The 26,211-nt window shown below is 42.2% G+C and overlaps 1 protein-coding gene across 5 annotated transcripts in view; it reads left to right on the forward strand.

Annotated features, from left to right (window-relative positions):
• Positions 1-23,321, forward strand: part of ITGB6 (integrin subunit beta 6) — a 64,101-nt gene extending 40,780 nt beyond the window's left edge. For 2 of the 5 annotated variants that reach the window (XM_044417859.1, XM_044417860.1), the window contains 9 exons: positions 219-314; positions 2,767-2,856; positions 6,182-6,316; positions 8,202-8,622; positions 9,299-9,521; positions 13,376-13,473; positions 17,587-17,706; positions 18,874-19,040; positions 22,072-23,321. In XM_044417859.1, coding sequence (XP_044273794.1) covers positions 219-314; positions 2,767-2,856; positions 6,182-6,316; positions 8,202-8,622; positions 9,299-9,521; positions 13,376-13,473; positions 17,587-17,706; positions 18,874-19,040; positions 22,072-22,170 — 1,449 coding nt within the window. In that variant the 3' untranslated portion in view covers positions 22,171-23,321. Of the gene's footprint in view, positions 1-218; positions 315-2,766; positions 2,857-6,181; positions 6,317-8,201; positions 8,623-9,298; positions 9,522-13,375; positions 13,474-17,483; positions 17,707-18,873; positions 19,041-22,071 lie in introns of those variants that run through there. The other 3 variants (XR_006413514.1, XR_006413515.1, XM_044417861.1) reach the window with 3 other exon arrangements.
• The last annotated feature ends 2,890 nt before the right edge of the window (positions 23,322-26,211 follow it).

Consider the following 26,211-nt stretch of genomic DNA (forward strand, 5'->3'; position numbering starts at 1 on the left):
GGAAGCCTGCAACTTTGCAGCAACCCAAGGATTAAAAAAGTCAATTAGTTGCCACAAATACAAATGCGAGAGTGCAAAGCTTCTGTTTCCAGACTTTTCTGTGTTGTACAGAATGACAGAAGAAATAGGTCAGAAGACACCATGCAGGTTTTTTTTTTAATTTAACACTTTTGTGCCCTGCTGAGAACTGATATATTTTTCTTTTTGTTTGTCTTCAGGAATATCCAAGCTTGGGTCAGTTAATAGAGAAGATTGTACAAAACAATGTCTTACTAATTTTTGCAGTAACGAAGGAACAGTTTCCTTTGTATGAGGTAAGAGCCATCAATCCTGTTTGCCTGAAATTCTTTCTTTTGAATGCTTATTGTGATGAGGTGCCAGTACGCAAAGCACTGTAGACAGGATGTGGCAAACTCCAAGAATTCTTGCCTCTTTAAAGTGGGATAGTCGGAGTCCATGCAGGCACTCAGTATAATTCAACACAGAAAATACAGGATGAAGAGTTTAGCAGAACAAGGGCATGCTCAATGAGACAGGAAAAAAATAGAGGTACTGTTTTTAGCAAGGGTGGAACAAAAATGCCCTAGAAAAGAGTTTTGTAATTATAAAACTTTGTATTATGTTCCTGGAGAACAAAGGAAGTCACCTGAGAGCTCTGATGCGAGGATAACGCTGACGAAGAGATACTGAAACATAATGCCTCATATAACAGCAGTAGCCTCCTCAGATAGTGAGGGATGCGGAACTCCAAAAGAAAATGTGATTTTTGTAGTCCTTGAGAGGTGAGTGTTTCAGGATGAAATGATACTCCCCACACTGAACCGAAGCCAGGAGTCCTTGCCCACTGAATATTTTTCTTTTCCATTTTTACCCATTTTACTTTGTGCTATTCTGTACCATTTTATTGATGCTCTACTGTGATGTATATATTATCACCTGTGATGTATATCACCTCATTTGTACACCACCCAGAGAATGTTGGTTATTGGAGAGTTTTTAAATGTAATTACCAAATGTCATCTGAACTGAGTAAATAATTACCTTGCTTACTTCTGGACAATCTTAGTACTCTTAGTAATTTCTGTTTGATATTCACTGGACTCACTAATAAGTGATTTGGTTTAGAAGGAGATTTTGCCCCTTATTTTTAGATACATACATTAGTAATGATATGTCTCTTGAAAAAAAAGTAAGGCCTTAAATTGAAATAATAAAATTTTGTTTAGGATAGTTCATAAGAGGCAGAGCCTGGAAATAGAGACTAAATGGTCTTGAGAAAGCTTTCAGAAATACAAACACAGGAGAAAAAAAGAGGTGGCCCCTCTAGCTGGCTCTTTCCCTGCATCTGACACGAATGAGTTCAGAGCTCCAGGGCAAGCCGAAATCAGGCCTCACTGTGGGAATCATGTGAGGCTCAGCTAAAAGAGGGAGGTCCAGTGAGGCATGGGGGCATGACGCCACCCTGACCAGTAACTGGGAAAGTTGAATGTTGCTGTGCACTCTGAGTCTACAGACATAAAATAATGTAGGGAAAGCATACAGAGCTATGGGAAATGAAGCAAATTCTAAATATAATTGTAAAATGTGTAAAATGAGCAAATAAAAATATCTACAGTCAAGCTGTAAAGTATACAAGAGAGCATGCAAATATAGCAGAGAGACAATGAATTTAGGGCAGGTACAGATTAAAAGACCTGGGGGTGGGCTGGAGTTCGTTGGATGCCAAAATATCAGAGTAGGCATGAGACAAGCATGGGGTAGTATTACACCCAAAGAAAGCCCTCCGATGAGATGACTGTAGGGCTACGCTTACGGAGACTCGTGATGCTTTAGGTACACTGGTCTCAAGACATGACAGACCTTAGGGCCGACAGTAGCTCTTTGTACTGAGGCTGGAAACACGCTGGGAGTCGGTGAAGGTGGCTAAGCCTTGGTGTGCTCTGCGCATGGCTCCCAGCGCCAGTTAGCAATTTTGCAGCTATGTTCTTAACCAGCTGAAATGTCTGGAGCCTCTTCAAAGGCAACGCCATGCAACTTTCCCTTATGCAGCTGGGCGCCATCTGAATATACCGGTAATCAGGTCTGTGTTTGCATTTGTGCTACTGGAGTTGAAAGCATGGCTCTCCAGGCTCTCATGGTCAGCAGAGCTCTGCAAAACAGCTCTGCGCGTTTATGCACACCATTCAGCCGTGGAGCTTCAGAGTCCTTCAGTCAAGAAGAAAAGGCACTAGTTATAAGAGCTACTAATCCCCGTCTCCCTTACCTATTTATCGTGCTTTGCTGTCACGACCATTGTTTGCCTGAGTGGCATGGTTTCAAGTGTGCACTTCCTTTCCTTCTCCTCTCTGTAGGCTGATCATTTTTCTTTTTCTTTCTGACATGTTACTTAGTTGCCTTTAGAAGTTGCCGTCTTTGTTTTGTGTTAATTGACATTTTAATTTTAGCCCCCGGTGACATTGCTACAGTTCTTCGCACCTTGTTCTCTGTTCATGGAGAGCCAGAAAGCACCAGGATGAGAGGATGTTTATTTGGATTAGATCGACCAAGGTGCAACGAGATGCTTCTCTAATCTAGTGTCCTCTGGAAGCTTTGAACTACAACTCCTATCATGGAGTTAATGGGATTTGTAGTCCAACACACATGCAAGGCACTATTTTGGGGAAGGCAGCTTTACAGAACAATCCTATGCATGTTTATTTAGAAAGAGTAAACATGTGTTCCTAGCATATATTACCTGATTTTTTTTTATAATAATTCCGTTTTCAGAAATATGCTGACCTTATACCTGGAGCTACTGTTGGGCAACTCTATAAGGACTCTGGAAATGTCCTTCAGCTGATTATTGATGCATATAAGGTACCTAATAAGACTAAGGATAAGAGTGTTGTGAATGCCTGTGTGAGCTTTGTGATATTCGTTTGCATATGAAACTTTTGTTGTGCACAGATGTCTAGCAGAGAAACCAAGCAGAGAAAAGTTCCAGAATGGAGGAGAAGTAATAGAAAAATGCCCAACTGAGTTCAACTGGAGTTATTCCCAAGCAAGAGTGTATAGGTTGCAGCCTTAGACAGTGTGAGATCTGCAAGCACAATTACCCAACAGTAGATAAACAGAATGGTGGGTACTTCTGCATAAACATACAGACAACTGTGCTGCACATATCCTTAGTAAAAATAATGATGGCATGAAATGAGGCTTTTGATAGTGTTTGTTTGGATCATTCCAGGAAAAGATCAGAAGACAAACCAAAACATAGAAACAGTGTTACCTTTCCAGAACCTTTGGTTGAACAATGCCGTTTTCTTCGCATTGTCTCTTAGGGTGAATAGCCGCAACAGAGCCTACAGTGCAGCTGCTTTCATGTCTGAGTTACTGTTGTGGCACTTTTTTTTTCCCTCACATCTTTTCACTCACATTTCCTTTCCCTCACATAACTGGTGCTCCACGGTCATTCCTAAAAAGAGCCGTGGGCAGCAGTCAACACTGTGTTGATTTTTGAATTCTTCTGAGTAAGTGTATGAGATAAAATGTTCTCATATTCCCTCACAACATGAGTCACAGTCTTCAGAAAGCTTGTCAGTGCGTGCCTCAAGAGGGTAAAAACTGTAAAAACTCTAAACGAATGTTTTCTGTCTTCAAAGCGCTCATTTTGGTCTAAGTCTATGTGAAAGCAAGGCTACTAGAATGCAGAGTTATTTATTTCATAAGGGCAAAATGAGATCTCTTCGAAAACACTTAAGGCCCTTCACCAGTTGACATGTTAAAACACATGGCTTTGCACATGGCTTCATCAAGAAACCATTTGACTCTAATATTTGCACAGAAATATTGTAAGCTTCACGATGCAAATACCTAGGAAACCAAATTAGCCCTAGCACATGAGGGAAAGTCAGTCCGCTAGAGTCAATCAAGAACCACTAATTTAAACGCAGTCTACATTTAATGTGGTGTGCTCCAGCTTTCCTCACCCTAAGGCCAATGAAGTTATCGGCAACTTTGCCATCACAAGCTTTAGCAGTATGTCAAAGGCAAAAAGGAAATCATGGTGTTGGATTCAGCATATAAAACTGGACTGGCAAAGCTGGACTTCCCCAACCCTTTCCTTTCCATGGGAACACCTTCAACCCCCAGAAAATAAAGAGCTGGGTGACCTTGCTGAATAGAGCGAGCTGGGAGACATTGAAGGATCCTCCAAAACTGATCAAAAGTACCTTTCATGAATAAAGACTTCCACCAATGGAAGAAAACTCCTGCTCCAATCCTTTTATAAAGACAAAGGCAAAACAAAAAATTATGAGATCACCATGCACTTAATAGCACCTATATTTCAGATACTGAAAAAGTATATTACTGCCAGTGTTTATTATTTAGTTATTTATTATTGAATGTCGGTGCCACTACATTATCCCATGCTTGGGTTCTCTGGGTGGCTTACAAGCAATGAAAAGACATAACATTTTAAAAATCTGTAATACTAGAACATTAACAAAATGTCCAAAAACATAAAGAAACATATTCCACAAATTAAAATCCTTACATATACACTTTTAAATAAATGATTCAAAATTAAAATTAAACTGTAAGCCAAGAATAGGGGCAGGTTCAAATCAAAATTTCCACAAAAATCAGCTATTAAAATAGCCAGAGAAAAGATGCCAAATGACCTGGTGCCAAAATGATAGCAATGATGGCACCAGGTGCACCTCGCTGGGAAGCCCATTCCAGAGGTGGGGTGCAAGCACCAAGAAGGCCCTTTCTCAAAGGAAAAATTCCAATGCTGACCTCAAGCCTTCCTCAAAATAACTTGGCAGAATTTCACACTTGCACTAATGTACTTTAGCCCAAATGCACATTTTAAGCGGAATTCTCATACATCCCTTGAAAAACCTCCATCAATGGAGCAAAGATGCCTGACAATCCATGAAATACAGACAGAATGGATTTCACAAAATTCCTACATCTATAATTCTGAGCTCACTGTCAGCTTCTTTGTTATTCCTTTGTGTATTTCAGAACTAAACTGTGACAATGCAGAAGAATAAAGAGCCTCATAGTGAAGTGTTGCTTCAAAGCAAGCCACTATCGCAATTCTAAAGACCCCAAAATATATAAAATAAAAGCTGTGTTCTTCTCCAATCTTCACATTCTATTACAGAATAAATAGTTAAGAGGGTAGCTCTTTTGTCATTAAGATGTATTTTATTTCAAAATGAAGTTAACTCAATAAAGGCAACAATAACCAAGAACATCATGTCTTGTAATAAATTGTGATCTCTATGGAAACAAGGGAATTCACTAATTATACTACTTAGTCTTAAGGAACATCTGCAGTAAAACAGCTTAAGTAGGAGCTCTGTCTAATCAGAAAATAACCATACAATTTATATACATATAAAAGGAATATTTGAGAGTGGGTGTTAATGTCTGTGTATTTATGTATAATCAGAAATATATAAGCAACTATACTTGCTTAGAATTTGATCAATGCTTAAAGTTTTACACGGGAAATAAATGGAAATGATAATGCCATCATATCTTCAGTAGAACTGGGCTTCTTTGCTTGCTACATCTGGTGAATGAGTTTAGATGAAGTCATAGTCTCTCAGGTTTTGTCAATTCTCCAGTCTTATTTGGTCGTGTTATAGTTTGCCCTATTGCAAAGTTCTCAGGGCAGCTGGCAACAAGAAATAAATTCAATAAAAACAACGAAAGTATAATATGGTATATATCAAAAGCTACAAAGTGTAAAAACTCCTTAAAGCTGACAAATGTAAAAGGCCTGGGAAATGTAAAAGGTCGCTGCTTGGTGTTGAAGGGCAATCGAAGTAGGTGCCCAGCACCTTCTCTGGGGCGAATGTTCCACTGCCAGGGCACCACCACTGAAAAAGCGCTGTGCCCACAGCTGCCCACCACACCTGGGGCACTCAGGGGAAGGCCTCCCAAGCACATCTCTGGGTAAGTTCACAACTGCAGGGTGCTGGTCACCCAAGGACATTGTGGCAAGAACGTTGTTCATCAGCTGGAGGAGCACAGAGATGGGATGGGGCTTTGGTACTCATGCCCTGCCTGCGGGGCTCCTCCAGGCAGCTCCTGGGTGATCAGAGTGCTGGACTGGACAGACCCTCTCGCCGATCCAGCAGGGTTCCTCTTATGTTCTTATGCTACCAATTTTGTATTCAAGGCACTCCGGTCTGAAATCGAGCTAGAGGTGTTTGGAGACACAGATGGACTGAACCTGGCTTTCACTGCCATCTGCAACAACAGGACCGTCCTTCCACACCAGAAGAAATGCTCTCACATTAAAGTGGGAGAAACTGTAAGTAGATTATGAATTCATGAATGCTATCTCTTGTTGTGAAACTAATGCAGCCTGATCCTATGAATCTATAACCTACAAAGCTGCATAGGTAGCTGAAGAGGAGCTGCGGGAATAATGAGCAGTGAGTAGTTTGAGGTACTTTGCCCTGTTTAAGGCTGCAGTTCCAAGAGGGTTGCGTGCAGGTACACTGTGGCCGGTGTCCCCCTCACCCCCACAAGCACACGCATGTATGCATACATAACCACTAAAAATTCTCTCTGCACTGATTCAGACTCTCTGTCACTCACAAATATAGAGTGACTCTCTGTCACTCACAAATATAGAGTGACTCTCTGTCACTCACAAATCACCTGCTCACTCACACATGTGCACACACACACACACTCAAACAAACATACATTGCTCAGCTGATCAGTTCTTCATTCCCACAATATGATGCAAGTGCTCAATCATGGTCCATCGATTATTATTCATATGTATTTGATTGCTAGAATGCCTTTTCACCTAAAAAAAATGGCACGCGAGGAGGCGAACAATGGTAGGAACATTCAAAATAAAACTTGGTTAAAACCCTAATAAAGTAAATACATTAACAACACATGTAAAAGGTACCACAGTAATGGCTTAACATGCTAAAGGCCTGCATTTAAAAAAAAACAAAACTTTTTTCTGCTGGTGAAAAACAACAAAGATGAAACCAGCCTAGCCTTGCTCAGCAGGCAAGACAGGTCTAAGTACCGACATGAGGCAGCACTTTGAGGGGCAGATTGAGTCTGAGTTATGCAGCAAGACTTTTTAAAGCATTGCCCCAAAGTCGTGAGGAGGCACCTTTTGGGCACTGCCCAGGGCTACAAAGTGTCTTGGATCAGGAGAAGGACCTCTTTGAGCTTCAGGGCCATGGACCAATATTGTTTGCACAGCTGAGCGGAGCAGGCTGGAGCCAGGGGTCAGACTAGATGGCCCAGAAGGCCCCTTCTGACTTGCTTTGTTTCTATGTTTTAGCAGAGGAAAAATGAAAGTGAAAGAAAGCATGATTTCCTTTTGTGCATCTGTGCTCTTCTGCTATACCACAGTGAAGTGGAAAAGCAGAACAGAAAACTCTCCTCGTCTCAAACTCAGTTCTCAGTTTGCGATGAAACCAAGAGTAGCCTTCTAACAGCCTTATGCAAGGAAGTTCAAACTCTTCTGGACACCCCCTTTCCCCATATATGGCAACATAAAAGTCTTGCCTCAAAGTATCCCATAGGTCAGGAGTGGGGTACAGGACCAAAAGATGCTGAATGGCCAGGGAGCAGGGTGGGAGACACTCTTTCCCTCTCTGTGCTCTTCAGTTCCAAATCACGCCTTATGCTATTTTTCCTTCAGCAAGACAAGTTTATCCTCACCCAAAGAAAAATATCAAAACAGAACAAAACAGCAGTGCCAAGGGGAAAGCCCAGGCAGGAGAAGGATTGCCATCTCCCTCCCAAGCATGCTTTAAATCTTCTCCTGAACTGTATAGATCTAACACATATTGGATAGGACTTTTCCATGTCAAATCTGTTTTTCAGCTAACAGTAGTCCAGCCAGAAAAAAAGAAAGCCTATTTGCACAGAAAGGTAATGATCACAGGATATACAACCGCATGCATACAAAATATATCAGCCTATTACCAAAAAGTATGCTAAACAAAATGGTAGAGACATGAAACCACAGCCCGATGGACACGGAATCTCACTCTGTCGTGAATGAAACATCTCTGTTTAATATAGGCTAGTCCTTTAAACTAAGTATATGCAACATGAATCAGGAAGATGCCGTTCATTCTGTATTTTTAAAATTAAGTCATAATTTTGCATTTTATACACTGAAGCGATAAATGCTATCTTCTTCCCCTCCCTAGGTCACTTTCAATGTGACTTTAAGCCTTTCTACTTGTGACAAGGGTGGAAGGAGGGTCCTCATTAAGCCCGTGGGCTTGAATGAAGCTCTGGAAATTGATGTCCAGCCCAAATGTAGCTGCAATTGCCAGAAGGACGCAGAGGCGAACAGCTCCAGGTGCAACAACGGCAACGGCTCCTTCGAGTGTGGCGTGTGCACTTGCAGCCCTGGCTACTTGGGCCCTCACTGTGAATGCAGCGAAAAAGACTCGCTGAGTGCGGATTCCTGCAAGGCTCACCCAGAATCAGCCTCTTGCAGTGGGAGAGGGGACTGCTACTGTGGGCAGTGCGTTTGCCACCTGTCAGCGTATGGGAATATTTATGGGCCCAACTGTGAATGTGACGATTTCTCCTGTGTCAGGTTTAAAGGACTGTTGTGTGGAGGTAAGTCCACCTTGACCGGTAATTTCGTTAAAAAAACAGTGATGGAAAAATAAAGTGGGAATGGTAGATCAGAGAATGATACGCAAGAGATGCCATTTAAAATGTAATTAAGAGTGCAGTCGTCTATGTGCTTGGACGGAAAAAAGTCCACATGCTGACTGGGGAATTCTGGGAGTTGCGGGACTTTTTCTGTTGGAATATTCATAGGATTGCATTCTAAGTCTGCATAAAATTGTAATGTAAAGGGGAGGTGGATGGGGAGCAGGAAGAAACTATTTCATTCTAATCTTTCCACCATTTTGAGGCTGATAGACACTCAGAAGGATGTCTATCCATAATATCAAATTTTCCTCATCTTTCCCAGAAACATTTCTTTTCAAAAAATAATATCCATTCTGGGAGTTCTGGGAGTCCACAAAACCTGTTCATTGCTTTGTGATTTTAGCTGGTCCTAAAAAGAACAGTGATTGACTACCTGTCTGGATTTCTAGAAATACTATAACTTCTTGAATAAATGAATAAAATTTCATATTTCAGCACTGAGGCATTCTAGGGCTTAGGATGGAAAGGTAATGATAGATGAGTTTGAGGATGAGTGGAAGTTTTAGACTCCTGAATCTTGGGATGGTATCAGATGGCAATCCAAGGAGCAACTGTGTTCTATCATCTTCCTCAGGCAATGGAGACTGTGACTGCAGCCACTGTATCTGCCACGCCGGCTGGACTGGCGAATATTGTAGCTGCAGCACTGAGACAGAGAGCTGCATTTCGGGAGATGGCACCATCTGCAGCGGGAGAGGAGAATGCGTTTGTGGCAAATGCGTGTGCACAGATCCTGGGGTTTCCGGTAGCACTTGTGAAAAATACCCTACCTATAACGACCCGTGCAGTTCTAAACGGTGAGTTGTTGTTCTTTTGTATGCTCATCAATGTCTGTGTCTGACACACGTCTAAAAACACGGTCATATTTCAGAGGTGCTGAATGTTGTTTACTGTACCTGCTGGGTTTTATGTATTTCTGATGCAGTTAAATCCTAATACATGCTTGTTCCTTCCATTTGCTACTTAAATCATCGCTGTACATCCTGTACCACTTCTTTATCTGAGCACTTCCTGGTGAGGTTGAGGTTAACAGAGGCTGTTCCCCTCTGCAGAGGTGGGGAATCGATGAGGCTGCTACACCCCTGAGAAGCTAATTGGATCTTAGGAAGTCCTGTCAGGTTGGTCAGTGTTATTACCTCATATCACAGACGGCGTGCTGAGGCTGAGAATGAGTTGATACCCAAAAGCAGGGGCAAGTGGAACATCGATTAGGGCTGACTGGTAAATCTCTCGGTGGTTTGCAGTACATCTCAAAGACTTTAAGCTGAGCTAGAAGATGCCGAGAAATCAGCTGCAGCAGCAGCAGCAACAAGTCTCTGCCTTAGTGTGGACAAGTGTCCTACCTGAGGGGATAGTCCTCTAGTTGAAGGGCTGTCAGAAGAGAATCCTTTACTTCATACCAATCTAGGTTGGCATAAAGGCAAGGTAAAGAGAGCCTTAAGGTTGTGCATCAAAGGTTAACACATGGAGAGCAGTTTGAGCAAGCACACTGGACACCTGGCCACTCCTTGCTGAGGTGAGGTGTACTTTGTTGACCGGCTCAAAGCCACCCAGGGCCAAGCAGGGACTGAGTCCAATGCTCTAACCACTGCACCACTTTGGCACTTGGCTGTGTTACCTCTCATTATGTTTTCCTCACTATAAAATAGGGATACCAGTGGCTCACTTTTTGTCAAAACATTTTAAAGTCAAATGTTGCTTCATTTGCCAAATATATTTGCAGCTGTTTCAGCTCTGGACGAAAGAACTGATAACTGTCCAGAAGAAAAGGCAGTTGTACATACAACAGACAGCAAACAAATAAATCAAATTCATGGTTTTGCACATCCAAAAAGGACACAGTCTATGGGTTGGGCTTTTATGAGGTAGAAGCTGCAAACTCACAGGGCAACAGAGACAATTTGTACCTTTTCTTCATCTGTGTCCTACTTTTTTCTCTAGATATGCCTCTGAGTCTTTCCGGGGATGGTTTCTTGGTAGTAGCAGGACTGGGGCTGGCCAAGCCATAAGATTCTGCTCTCCTCTCTCACTTCCCCACAAACAAGCACACTCCCTTTCTGAGCTGTCGGAAGCCATTTTTATGACCTTGGAAGCAGTGGTCATTTTTGCATCCAAGTGCAGTTGTTTCTGTGGCTACTGCAAGGTGGAAGAGGATGCAGGAGACGGGATACTGAAGTCCCCTTTTCGAGGTTATAGTGTTCTACATCACAGCCTTGGCAAGAATCCTCTGACCCTGGAAATAGTTTGCAGGGAGCAAGGGATTGCCCTCTCCGTTGCTTAAAACCAGGCACTACTGCTGCAATGCTATTGTCTGGCTTGCAACATCAAGGCCATTTCACAGTTCGTGATGCTTTCCAGATGAGGCAGTTCCTTGTGCCCCAAATGAAATATACAGTTGCTGGCAGAATTGCTCATAGGTCAAGCTGCACTCCTTGAACTCTACTTAATGTTACTGTCTGCCATTTTTTTCCTACTATGTTGCATGGAATTAACTTTTCCTTAATGTCATTAATTATTTTCCTCAGCCAGGAAGTTCAAACCTGGATCTAGTCCCAGATGAATTATTCAGTAACCTTTTGACTAACTTGTGCGGGATTGATTCAGAGTATTATCGTCATTATTATTAGTGCTTAAAGATTTTAGCAACTGTACAAGTGAATTAATTTAAGTTACTTCAAATCACATAGACAGCACTGCTATGAGTTGTATCCACAGTGCTCACAAATTCGGAGGCTTACAAGCATCCCATGCCGAGCAGGTGAAGGTGAACTATTGCTCCCAGCCCACTCCTCTCACCCTGCATCTTACCCAGATGGTCAGTTTTGACCATCTAATGGGGCATATCTGAAGGGAAGGGAAAGAGGCTGCAAAGGACACAGGACATGTTGCATCCTGGCTTGGGAAGTCTCCTCCCCTCCCTACCCCCAAGAATGCCCCCTTTCACCCTCTATGAGGTCTATTTTCCAACCTCAGAGATGCTGGCATGATTCTTTTTGCGCTAGCTGGGAGACAGGGAGCAAGGACCAATGCACAGCTTCCTAGCTTCCTGCGCCAAAGTCAGAGCTCTGCCCCTGACCTTGGCTCTGGGAATCCAAAGTACCCTATCGCCCTTACAAGATGATGAACAGAACCCCTGGAATCACTCCCTTAATCAACAAACCCATTTTATTTTAATTAATACATAGATGTCTATTTCTTAAGATAGATGAGTATTATCCTGGCAATTTTCATTCAGAAACCAAACAAGGTTTATTTTTCCATTAAAAACTGAAAAAGTTTTCCTTCAGGGCAACAACTTGTAGGTATCCAGTACGACAGCCAGAGGTAAAAGAGGACAGGACTCCTCTGCCTTAATAGTTGAGTAGAGTCAGGGTGGGCAGAAGGTACATTAGAACCTACTCCTGAGCCTTCTCTGGCCTGGTGCCTTTCAGATGTTTTGGACTGCAGGTGGCTAGCATCTAAATGACTGGCCTTGTAAACTAGGACAGATGAGAGCTGGATCCAAAACATCTGAAGGGTGCCAGGCTGCAGAGATCTGTACTAATAGCTCTCTGCTTGATTTGTGGGTGATTTTTATACCTTGCATTTGCTGATCTAACAATGGAAACAACCAAACAATTTTTTTTCTCCTGATGTAGATCCCTGAAAAAGAATGACTGAGGGAAAACCAAAGCTGGATTTTTTTTTTTTCTGTATTAATCATCGGTTTCTGGGCTGGGCACATGCGCAGAGACATCCATTCCCTTAAATCTCCATGTATATCCATCCACAGAGCCTCTGCAGGTGTCTCCCTCCAGCTCTAACTGAATCTCATGGTTTTATTGTTAAAGCATCTATCCTAACATATCCTACAGGTCTGAAGTCTATCCTTGTTGTAGAAGAAGGAATCTGCACTTATAGACAATTATTCACAGTGAATCCCAGGCTTCTTTTGCATCTGGCCAGTTTCAATGCTGAATATAGGCTAAAGTCATAGGCCGTCTCCCAATACAAAGTCAGGTGTACCTGAACCCCTTTGTTTTAATTGGGCTTAAGTTAGCATAACTGGGCACTAGATTATAGCTTCAACCTATAACTATATATAAAAAATATCCTGCTTTTTTCTGAAAGTCACTGGTTACATTTTAATATTGTACATGGTCTGGATCTGATTTACATAGGCAATATAAAATATTTTAAAATAAATAGATTTTTAAAAAATTATATGCTGGAACAGTTGTAAGACTTTTTTTCTGTCTAAACATGCATAGGATCGCACCCTTCGGGAGGCCTAGTCTAAAACAATCTTCTGTTCTATAACAGGCTGTATAAATATGGTAATAATGCAGAATCATAATGGCATAATCATGCATGTGCTTGTGTGTTAACTGGTGCCACATATGTAGAACCACATGCAAGAATAATGTCCTGTTTTTTTTCTATCTAATGAAAGCTTGAAGGGAAAGACAGATGATTGAGTACTTTATCTATGAGACATTTATTCTATTTTTTAAATACAATAAATATAAAATTACTGGGAACTTCTAATAGAACCCTCCTTACAGACATTTTTTCTAAGATACTTTCTCAGTTGAAGACTGGATATTTTTCTTTTTCTTCCTGATACCTTGTTAACAATAGTGGTTGAGGTGTTGTGAATCATTTTTCTCAGGAGCTGTGCAGAATGTTATTTAGCGTCTAATGAACAGTCACCAGAAGACTGTGTGGAAACCTGTAAACTGGTTGATGCAACTGTCAGCACTGAAGAAGGTCTGTACATTTCCTTGTTTAATTCATTATTGTAGCATTATTAGTTGTGGCAGTAGGGTTGATTACATGCTGTCACTCTTTGTCTTATCCTGCCCACCCAACCTGGTGCTTTCTAGATGTGTTGAGTACAACTCCCATCAACTCTACCAAGTATGCTTGAGGATGACAGGAATTGTAGGTACCACATCTGGAAATACCTTGGTTGAGGGAAGCTGTTTTATTGAGCTTTATGTTTTTAACTGAATCTAATTGGGTTTTAGGCTGCAGTATTAACGAGATATAAACTAGATATAACACTTAATGAGGTGGAAAGCACCCTGTGATTTACTCAGCTGTGCTTATTTCTGAGTAAACATGCATAGCACTGCACTGTTGTTCTAGTGTGTCCTGCTTCGAGTGCTAATTTTGGTCTGGATTAATCATCTCATAAATCTTATAAATAGGTAACAGAAATGTAATTGTTTGCACATTAAATACATTGGTCATGCAAGTGGTGTTCTAGCTAACTCCTTTATCAGACAATCTATTTAAATTTAGATGCCATTTACCTCAGGTACCATTTACCTTACTTCCAAGCAGTTATAGGATGGCAGCCATAGTGAGTGAAGCACAATTCCTCAACCATTTATCTCATTGGACAGTAACCCGATCCGACATAAAGGATGAGGAGATGAATGTTTCAGGGCTTTCTTTAAAAATAATAAACGTCAGAATATAGGCACATCTTGATGCTGTCACAGCCTCACATCCATCTTAAGAGGTTTTTTTCCCCAAATGTTAAACATAAAATGATTTTTACAGGAGCAAAAGATCAAACAATGCTTTGCTGAATACAAAGTCATATGAATGAGAAAGGAGAGAAGAAGAGGAAGAAAAACAAGTTTTCATTCCTCTTGTCATCATGATATTTATTTATTAACCATATTTCTGTTCTGTCCAATACCTCAAACCATCTGGTTGGTCCACAAATTATTTATTTTCTTAGACTGCAATCATTTGCTAGTTTAGACAGAAAAAGTCCCATGCGAAGAATTTAGGATTTTTTTTCTGCCTAAACAGGCATAGGATTACATCCTTCTTTACTTCTTTATTGTACTTTAAAACTGCCCTAAAACCAAAGTTTCCTGGTCAGTGCACAATACATTAGAAACATTAAATGCGAACCTTAAAGAATTAAAGTAGCACATAATAACACAGAAAATAGAGGTAAGAACTGTAAAATGCAAGAGCATAACAATACTGGATAATGTAAAATCTAAAACAAATTAAAATAGCCACAAAGTAAAATCAAAGTAAAACCAACAGCAGAGGTCAACAGCATGCAATACAGGGTTGATTTTCTTTCCTATTTTTTTAACAAAGGACTAAAAAGCCTGGAAGAATAAATCCATCTGGTGCCAAAAAGATTATAGTTTGGGTGCCACAATGGTGGTGCCCCATGTGCCACTGTGGGGAGAGCATCCACGGTGCAGAAAGGATTCCACTGGACAGCCCCTCTTCCTAATTCCAGGCAGTCCCTGGGAACACCTTAGAGGGTTACACAGAGAGGGGCCTGGAAAGATCTTGGGGCCTGGACACACCATCCTCTTCCACACGCACGGCCTTCCTTAATTTCTCTTGGACTCCAGGCTCTTCCAGTTATAGTGCCCAAACTACAAATCCCTTTCCCTTTAATGTAACAAAGCACTGCACTTCCTGGAGCAGGGCTTGGGGGAAATCCTCGCACAAGTTCTGCTAAAGATTAGCTTCATTGAGGTTGCTCTTTGCTGTCCTCTTAGAAGCTGCTGCTGTCTATTTGCATTGTGCTAGTAATCACTGTCTATATCGAGAAACGTTCAATAGGAGCCTTCCAGATCAGACATCTCTCCATTACCACCCATTGAGAAGTAATCTGTAATAACTCCCAAAGCATTTCATGTTCTATAGATGAAGTTCTTCCCTCCAGAAGCTTATGTAGTAATCCTATTGAAGTCTGTAAGTGCTACCACAGAGAAAAGGGGCTTTAAATGGCTGACCAAGAAACGCACCTTCTCTAAATGGAAAGAGGGGTTTTCCTTTTTATCTGCTATACAAAGCCATTTGTTAACAACTCGATTCCCAATGGAAACAGAGATGAATTCCAGACATAACTATAGTTCTTTAAATCAAGCACAACCATCAAGGTTGCTATCAACACTCCACAGACATGACCTCATTTCTAGATCAGACAGATATAATAATTAGGTCAAACACCCAAATTAGGTATTTTCAGTTCATTTACATCTTGAAGTTGGTTTCTCCAAATTGCTAAGAGCATATCAAAGGCTCCACAAATGAAAACAATCCAGGGATGCTTACATTCTGTTCCAACAACAAGAAAAATCATAAATAAAAAGTGACGTGAGCTTGAGAACACATGGCTGAAAAGCAACCATCCCAATTGTAAAACGATCCTTGTATGTGAGGATATCCACATGTAGGGGATTTCCTTTGCATACTTATTTTAAAATCTAATATTTTTATAGGCTGATGCAATTAACTTAGTTTCTATTTCATTAATACAAAGAACATGTGAGGATGTGGATACAGAGGGAGAAGAGAACATGTGGGCAAAGGCACCTCCTCTCTTTTCCCAGAGATTTCTGCAGGAATGAATGAGGGCAGCCCCAAGTCATACTTTTTCTGCCCAAAGGCTGTTCAACTACAAAAACGGTCTCAGGGGCTGCATTCTAGTCATGGGTAGATAGGACAGAGCCCATAATTATAATTACACCCTGTTACAGGATCTTCCCTCCGTCCCTCCCTCCATTCTGTGCTCCACATTCAAAATATGCAGCTTCATTATATGTACCTTCTTTACATAGAAGTGAATTCCTTAAAGTGAAATGGGAATTACTAGCAAATAAGTATATATAAGGGGAGTTGTTGAGTAACACGTGTGTCTTTCAATGAGCGTGTAAATCTGGCTTAGCCCTTTTCCCAAAGAAATGTCATTTTCAAGAACCCGTCTACCAACCCCTCCAAAAATGCAGTGGTGCAGTTTCATTTAAACTTTGAGAAATTATAGTATGAATAACTTTGGTGAAATCTTGTCGGGTCAAAATATACAGTACTGCAAATGGGAGCACTAACCTAATAATAGATAGATAATAATTCTTGAAGGCGAGGTATTTGTATAATAGTACAATTCATAAACACTTGACTTGGAATTACCCTAGTGAGGTACTTTTTCTAGGGTGGCTCTAGATTCCAGAAGTGCTTCAGTAAGAGCTACTATTACTACTTTTAAAAGCAGTTTATCAATTGTAGACAAGTCATTATGCTTTGGTTTTGTTGGCATTAGAGCCTGCAGTTTCAGATTCCATTCTTCTTTCTGTTTGTAGTCTGTCACATTTCCCTCACACATACGGCACCCCTTCTAGGGCCTCTTGAAAGAACATCAAAGGTTTTTCGCATCTGAGAAAATTAAAGTGGAAACACTGTTCGCAGAACTAAGATCTTAGGTTCACCTTAGGGTTCTTTTTTATCTGCATTTCACTGAAAAGCCTTAAAATTATGCAACAGCTTTCATTTCTTGGTTATGATTTCCATTTAATTATTCTGACAATGCATGTCACGCTAATTTTTATAACAGCATTCTGGAAGCAATAAATGCCATCCCTCTTTGAAAAGGATCAGTATCCTTTTGATATGGGAATATGCTAACATTGAAACTCAGTCTAGGCATAATACCAGTAGCAAAAAGACAAGGAGAACATATTGTTTACTTTGTCCTATAATCAGGGCTATTATATTCCCTTAGATAGCTATGGAAACTCTCTTGGACATTATTTCCAATTCACTGAATTTCAAATTACAGCAGACTTGATGGGTGCTCTTGATGGTCAATGTAGATTGACAACACCTGGACCTTCTCATCTGAAACCTAAGCACAAAGTATAACAAAAACGACACGGATGAAAACCTTTTAGTGGTAGAAGTATTGTGTTAAAATCTTTTAGAAATTTTAGCTTCCTTCCTTCCTCCTTTAGTGCCTGTTGAAAATGGCCTGACATTATAAATCCTTCAATCCTCATAGAAACTGCTTGATGAATTGGTCTTGACTTGAAAAATGGGTTTCCCCCTCCTTCACAGATATCATGGAAGATAAATTTGTTCCTTGTTTGTTACGAGGGGAAAATGAATGCGTAATCACATATCTCATGGCAACTGATGAACAGGGAAAAACAACCCTTCACAGCATAAAGCAAAAAGGTAGGGCACAAGCTTGGAAAATTGCTGAAATACACTGCTGTTGTGTGTGCCTTTTTCAAGAAGGCTGCTTGGAGACACAGGCTTAAAACCAGAGCAGTAGAAGGACCAGGGCGTGTGCCAAGGCTGGCGTGGGTGGCCGCCTGCAAGGACCTGCACCTCAGCAGCTCCTGCCTGGTTCACCTACCTCTTGCTCTGACTCAGACAAGGGCAATGACAAGGAGGAGGAGGAGGAGGAGGAGGAGGAGGAGGAGGAAGAGTTGCCCATGTCCTCTTACTCACAGGGCCTCTGCCTGTCAAGAAAGGAAGTGGTACCACTGATGGAGAAGAGCATCAGGGGCAAGAGCTATCGGTGGCCATGGTGGTGAGAAGGTAGATTCACTGAGGGAACAGGCCCATCGAGGCTGCCCAGAGGCCCTCCAAAACCTGGAGCTCCAGCCAGGAGTAACCCTTACAGAAGGAAGCATTTCCATCCCCTCCTTGCCCCCGCAGTCCTTTGCAACCCCTGAAAATCATCTCCAGAGGGTTAACAAATGACATGGGTGTGGTGGGAAGCTGGAATTTGCCATAATTGAGTGGGACCACTGTGTGCAAGCAGCAGCACCTCCAATTCGGGGTGATTCTCCTTTCCCCCCCACCCCCAAGCCACGCTGTTGTGGAGGAGATTTTCAAGGCGACCAAATGCTGCAAAGGACATACCAGGAAAGTGGTCTTCTGCAGACTTCCTTCTGCTTTTAGTTCTAAGACCAAAGCATTTCAAAGGCAAACCTACCATGAGTTAGGAAAGCATTTACTCCTTGTGGACGTTCATAGAAAGCAATACAGAAAAGAGGAGTGGAAGGATTACAAACCCAGTAGATGATTCTGAATTAATTTTCCAATGCTGCCATTGGATTCTAGTGATTCACTATAGATGCCCGCCACTACCACCAAAGCTGGCCTATTTATTTCAATATGGACCATAGTTATGTATTTGCATTCCTTTATGCATACAAATTTTCCATCACCACTGAAGAGAATAAGGCAGCCATTGTGCATAGCAGCTCTAGGTGGACACATGGGGATTCGGGTGCTTACATTTACAAGAAACACATACAGACATGAACATCCTACAGCTTCTTTCAAACATCAACAGAACCTACTTTTACGGGTGTTTTTTGCTTTCTACAGACTGCCCACAACCTCCGAATGTTACAATGATTGTGATGGGTGTTTCTATTGCGATCATCGTCACTGGGGTTTTCTTGATTTGCATGTGGAAATTGTTCATTTCATTTCATGACCGGAAAGAAGTTGCGAAATTCGAAGCAGAGCGATCAAAAGCCAAATGGCAAACAGTAAGTAAAAGTTCACAGTAGTTCTTTCTTTATCTTCTTGCAAGATGGCAACTGTTGCAATGAATACAGAAAAGAGTTTTGCTCAGTAATCCAATATCAAGGTTCTTGGGTTTCCCAAAGCAACGTATGAGGCTACCTCAGCCAGCTCCATAGGGAAGGCCATTGGCTAGAAGGGTGGGTGTACACCAGTAACATTCCCAAGCTGTCTCTTTCCACCATCACAGGGCAGTCTCCTGGTGAGCAGGATGACTCCTCTCCATTCCTTTCCAGCCTTTTAGCCTGGCCTGCCGCTGTACTGAGTACCCAGGTAGGCAAAGCCGGGGCAGATCTACACCCCCCAGCTCAATGACATATGCCAAGTTGGCTCTCTTGTCCATAAGCAGTTCATAGACGAACTAAGCCTAACTGGACAGCAACCTGGTATTTACCAGCACTGCAACCATGATGGAGAGTCCTATAGCCAGGCCACCAGGAACCAGCAGTATGGAACAGGGATCTGAAAAGGTTCCACACAATCTTCTAGGTCTTCTGCCACTCAGAGATCCTCATTCCATCCTCCCATTCTGTCTCCCAGCATCCTCCTTCTCTGGCACAAACACATCCCATCTTACAAATACTCAACCTTAAACAGTGCAACCGTGCTCTGCTATCATGCAGACGGTATTGATTCAAAGAGGTGGTTGCTGCAAATCAGGCTGGCTACATAAAGTAAAGGCCAAACTGGCAGATTAGGGGAATAAAATTGAAATGGGTTCAATAATAAAGACAAGAACACCCCATCCTCTCCTAATTAACTATACTGAAATCACACACCCTGACTCCTAGCCAGGGAGAGGCCATTCACCAGAGCTTACCCACAGCTCTCAACCTTAGTCTGCCTCTCACACAAGCCTGGTCACCATTAACTTCCCAAATATGCCCCCATAATTCCATTGGTGACTCCACCAGTTCTTATAAGGCTCCTTTTGGAGATGTTCCAGTCGCAGATGAGGCTCCAGTTTATTCCCTACCACAGCTATTGGCTCTCAGCTGCAGCCAGTCAGTACTCATAGCCGAAACAAAAAGAGAGAACCAAGGAAAAGTCAAAGCGGGCTTACTGGCAGAACAGAGAAGGGGGTAAATATTGGTCTTTCAAGCTGCTTTTCTGTTCTGTTTCTTCACTGTCTTTGCCTGGCTGGTGCCAAAATGATCTGTATCCTGTGATGCATGAGAGAGGTTATCTTTAGTGACACTAGAAGAAGGCTTCTTTTTAGTTCAAAGAAATAATGCACACACAGAACATACCAAAGTGCATGTCAAAACTAGTTCCATCAGGAAGAAACATATTAGTATTCATCTCACATTAAATTGTCATTTACAGGCAGAACATGTAATTAGTTTATTTTTGAAGTTCTAGGAAACACCAATTAGGTGCAGGAGGAATGAGCCCCTTGACACCTGCCAAAGATAAAGTCACATGTGTTTACAGAGGGGCAAATTTGGTTGCAGGTTATTCTTAATACAGACCAACCAATACAGTCTACTATTAACTCTGACTGAAATGGATCAATGTTTCAATTCTCCACTGGGAGAACAGAACTTTCCTAATCCTATACAAAATACCTGCCTAAGCAAAATGTTTATTTTCACACATCCTTATTCAAGCAGCTTAAAATAAATGATCCCATCTGTAGCTTAAAGCACGAGCCACCGAGAATGAAACACCATTAACACACACATATACACATCACCCATTGCGAAGGTCATTGATACAAATGGCTCCAAACAGCGCAGGCTGTGCTATAGGACCAGGATATAAGAACATCAGGGTCAAGAGAGCTGCTTTTTTCAGGCTTCATTCATCAGTGTGGTTCATCTGAAAACAGGCTTCGGGGTTTAAAATGTGATCCAGGTAACTATGGAATAGTAAAGAAGGTATGCAATTCCCAATGAGGTTTCTCCGCTTCCACTGATTCCATTGCACTCACAGGACCTACCACTTGCATTTGCATTACCTACCAAAACAAAACTCAGAAAAAAACACTCATTTCTGGGTTGTACAAAGTAAGCAGAGCTCTGTTCTGCAAACTCAGCTGACCTGTCCCATTGCGCTCATTTCAGATTATTTCAGAAATGCAAAAGCCCTGCTGCATAAGCAGTGACCCCATGAGAACATGGGCACAGCAGGATATTGTCCCATGTGGTTTTCAACAAGCCATCCCCTCACTTCAAACGGTAACCTATAGTAGCACCACTGGACTAGTTATACTTCTGCAGAGTAATTAACATATGTAAGATAAATTTTCATGGGTCTTCTTCACATGCTTCTTCCCCAGACACAAGAACACTTTAGCCCTTCAGATTGTAAGACTCAAGCTGGGAAAGATTCACTCAGTAGATGTGTATCATCCAATGTTAGTTGCAGATCCCCATAGCTGAAATCAGATCAGTCATGTCTACCAGTAACCTCTTCACCTCCATGGGTCAGCCTTGTGAAGCCGAGGAAGAAGCAGAAGCTGGCTGGCATTCCTAGTTCTCTGGCAACTGAACTCAGCTCTCTGTTTCATATCTGGCAAAATGTCTGGCCAGGCCTAGGCTGGTACCTGGAACTAATGTGCATGGGTATGGGCGTGCATGCGTGCGCATGGCTGCTAAATTTGCTCAGGCTCTTCCTCCTGACAGTATCCAGTGAGCATGGCATCATAGTATCATGTTGCAGCTATGTTCATGTTATAGTTATATTTCACAAAAATACGGATTCTTCTCTTTTTTTGAGATTTGTCTTGAAGACTGTGAAAGGCTTCTTTATATGTTATAGTTTGCAGACAGATGTGCTCGTTTCCTGATGCCATTTTTGATGGTGTTCATATTTTTCTATAATCTTTCTCATTTGGAGACATTTATTTAACATTTGTTCAGGTCATTAAGAATGGATTACATCACAAAAGCAATAATAGTTACGAAAGGTAGTACCATAGTATTAATACTGTGTTGAGTACACCTTCTTATGCCACATAGAAAATCTATTTAATACTCCCTCCTTCTTTTCCAGGGAACAAACCCATTGTACAAAGGCTCAACGACAACATTCAAAAATGTAACATACAAACAAAAAGAAAGGCAGCCAGGATCCCCTGCAGATATTTATTAGGACTCCGAATATTATGGGACAGACAATAGTTTTGGAAATACTAGGAAAGAACATTCGCTGCATTTGTTCTAAATTTGTTTGCACTGCAATTGTTAACATACTGTAGTAAAGAGGTTGAGAACCTCTTTCAGTCAGAGGCCAAATTCAGTTTTGGAAAAGTGCTTGGGGACTGCCATCCAGTGATGGGTGAGGCCAAAGATAATGGGGCAGAACCAATAATGCAAAAAATGGTAGCTTGTTTCTACTGCCAGCAACTAACTTTCAGACGAAGCATTTCAACCTTTGACATGGGCTGAAAATCCATGCCCAAAGCAGTCATCCACCAAATGCTTGGTGACTGGGTGAAAGGGGTGGAGTCAGAAGGGGGAATCTCTGCAAGACCAGTTGGGACCCTCCTTCTCAGCTTTGCAGTCCCAGCTATAATGGTAGAATAGTTTGAGTGGAGAGAATGCATGATTTTCATGATTGGAGGTCTTCTAGAATAATGGCTTAATTTGCTAGGCCTGGAGCATTAGATGTCAAGCGCTGATATTGGAAAACATGCAAGCCTTACAGAGAGGGTCAGCGGCAGCATTTGGAAAGGTCAGGCAGCTGTCAGCAGCACCACAGGGGCAGGGGGCTCAGCATGCAGGGGAATCAGAGACAGCCTGGCCTCCTGCCAGAGGCTCCAGCAGGTCAGGAAGAGAGATGGAATCCTTGAAAGCAGAACAGCAGGGGATGAGGGCTGAGCCGAAACCTCTGCCTGCATCCTGGAGGTTTGCCACTCCTGCTTGGAATGTTAAAAAAAAGTAGCTTTTTGGTTAGGGGTGTGTGCACGGACGCGCGTGTGTGTGTGTGTGTGTGTGTGTGTGTGTGTGTGTGTGTGTTATCATACTATGGTATTTTGGTGAGCAGGGTTCTCCAAAGCAAACTTTCTCTGCAAATTACTCATACTATGAATCCATTGCACATTTGACAAAGACACTGGAAATGTAGTTAGTTATCTTCAGAGCAATAGTTCTCATCCAAGGCTGGACCTTAAATGAGGTTATAACATTATCCATAAACATTATTACTCAGTGGAGTCCCTTGGGCATTTTGTTGTGGGTTTTTTAATGGTTAGATTCATGTGTGAATGCATGCATTAAATAAACAAATACTCTGAATTTTCAGTACTTTTCTTTTATTGAAAACATGTTGATGTCAGCTTTCTACCATGCAAATCGCCCTTAAGTGCACTGAGTATCACAGAAATTATACACACACACAAACTTGGCTGAAAATAATAACAATACCTTATTCTGGTCCCAAGCCATATGGGTTTTTATACTTCATAACCAGCAGCTTGAATTGCGGCCAGACTCAATCCCTGTAACCAGCCCCATCCACAGTCTGGCTGAAGCATTCCAGGTTAACTGAGGTTTCCAAACAGTTTTCAAAGGCAGCTGCACATGAAACACCTCCAGTGGTCCAAGTGGGATGCCAGTAACACCTGAGTGGTGGTGTGCCCATCAGACATCTTCAGGAATGAACACAGTTGGCCTGGCTCCATCAGCTCGTTCCTTGTCACCACCACAATGGGCGTTTATGTTCAAGGCCAAGACCAGGAGTACACCCAAACTATGAGTCTTCAGGGGGAGTGTAACCCCATCCAGCACATGCTAGACCCCATTATCTGCCCTTTAGCTAACCCAGATAAGCTCTGTCCCAGTTGGAGTGTGCTTGAATCTGTTCACCAGTCCATTTCTGACATCAGGCACTGATTTAGAACTAGATGGAAAGGAGAAATAGACTTGGGTGTCATCAGTGTACCAGTGACACAGAACCTCAGGACTCCTGACTTATCCCAGCCATTTTATGTATACATTGCCCAGCATGGGGAATAAGATGGAGCACTGAGGAACACTGTGAGCCAATAGTCATGATATCAAACAGGTATCTTCCAGAGTCACCTTCTAAGGACACCTCTCAAAGAACCACCACATAACAATGCTTCCATTCTTAAACAGATGCCTCAGAAGGATACCATGATGATATTGATAATGACAATTGTTAATGATGTTGAAAGTTGTTGAGAAAAATATTGGTGTATAAACAAAAATTGCATATGCATCCTTTCACAAAAATTTTCAAATGTTATTGCTGCAGAGCTCAAGAAAAACATTCAAGGGTCATCAAGTTAAATATCCTGAAATTTGTTGTTCTGACCTATACGAGTCACTCACAGCCTTTGCCACCAGAATATCTTCTTTTCTCTTCTCTTGTACATAACCTTGGGGTCACCCTTCTGAAGGCTTACCTTACAGCCAGTACACATCACATTTACTCCAGGGATACTCCTCCAAATACTGTGTTGTAATTTGAGCTGTCTTGGACATCACATACACAATTACTTTGTGGCTTGAGTTGCTCTCAACCATCATTTGTATCCACATCCATGCCTGCAGTTTCCAGCAACATGCTGCAGGAGCAGGGAGACTCAGAACTTAAGCCCTAAAGGGTATAAGTTATGGAATTTTCTGCAATAAGATGTGTGGTTGACTACTAGCTTAAATGGTTCTAAAAGAGGATTAGACAAATTCATGGAGGAAGAGGGCAGTTCTAGCAATAGCTACTCATCATTATAGCTTCATGCTGCTTGCATGATCAGAGGAGATAGGCCACCAACTAGAAGTTCCTATGGGACACTTGTGGAAAGAAAGCTTCCATGCCCCAGTTTTAGGATTTCTGGGCCCTTCCAGGCTGGCCTCCCCAGAACAGGATGCTGGACTAGATGGTAAGGGATCCAGAGAGGCTTTTTATGTTCTTCTGTTTGATTCCATGATAAGATAGTAACGTGTACTTTGTCTTCTACTCTTTTGAAGCTAAGCTTTTGACATACATCTGGTTCACACATTTCCTCTTCATAATCCCTTCCATGTTTGGAACTTCATGGAGAAAATTTCCAAGTAAACAGGGCTGTGCAGCAAACAGAGCCTGCAGCAACACTTTCCACAGACTGCAGCAGCTGAGGAACATGATGTTGCAATATCATGCGCGTCATTGTTGACTACTGCAGGCTATGCAATTCACGCAGAAGGCTTCTCTGTGCAATACTGCAGACAGGAAGATTCACATGGGCAGAATGAGATGCTGAACTGCTTCACCTCATTTCAGATATTTCAGGGTGCCAGCAGTCTGTGTGGAACAAAAGGCCATGCTGACCATGAGGAAGAGTGAGGTAACTTGCCTCAAATGACGGATCTGAGGTTCCATGAAAGGGCAATAAATTGCCAATTTATTTAATTCATTATTTTATAACTATGAGTCATGTTATCTCTTTTTGTTCCTGTTTTGACTCATAGATCAAGAGCTAAGCTGGAAAAACTGTTCTTACAGAAGCAGACTGTTCTCACGGAAGCAGCCGCTTCTTCTGTCTCTCTGTGTATCTGAAAATGATACACAGGGAGGCAGTAGACCCTGGCAAATGGGCTGCCCTGGGTTGTGTGGATGCAGGATTGTTGTTCAGGTGAAGGAGGATCCCTTGGAAATCAGGTGGAAGTTCCTCATGGAAGAAGATAGATCCTGATCCAATCAGATATGCTCTCTTTTACTAAAGCAGGAGTGGTCAAAGGAGCAGGCAAAGCCAAGCAACTGAGTGTGCTACATACCCTAGAAGCAGAGATAAGCGAGGTCAGCAGCATGGGACATCAGTCACAGGATAAGGTCTGGCAGACGAGGGAGAAGACACTGGAGCTGAAAGAATGGTGGTGTTTCCAGCCCTGGCTAACAGACCCTGGCGACTTTCATTGCCAGAGCCTGCTGAGCACCTCCAAAGGCCTCACCACCACACACCAGAGCAGGATCCCTACTCATGAGGAGCCCCTTCCCCTGTGGAATCAATCCTCCCTGCAAGTGAGCACTCCCTGTTACTGGCCTGCTGGGGCACCCAGCCTCTGCATCTGAGCCAGAGCCCACTGCTCTGACAGGGATCTTCCGCACAGCCTCCCCGGTCTGACGATAGCGTGTGTCCCATGGCACTTTCACATTCTGGGAACTCCAGGCCTCCAAGGAGGGTTTCTC

The sequence above is a fragment of the Varanus komodoensis genome, unplaced genomic scaffold (assembly GCF_004798865.1).
Source record: "Varanus komodoensis strain SLA01 unplaced genomic scaffold, ASM479886v1 scaffold9, whole genome shotgun sequence".
In the NCBI taxonomy this organism is placed as follows: Eukaryota; Metazoa; Chordata; class Lepidosauria; order Squamata; family Varanidae; genus Varanus; species Varanus komodoensis.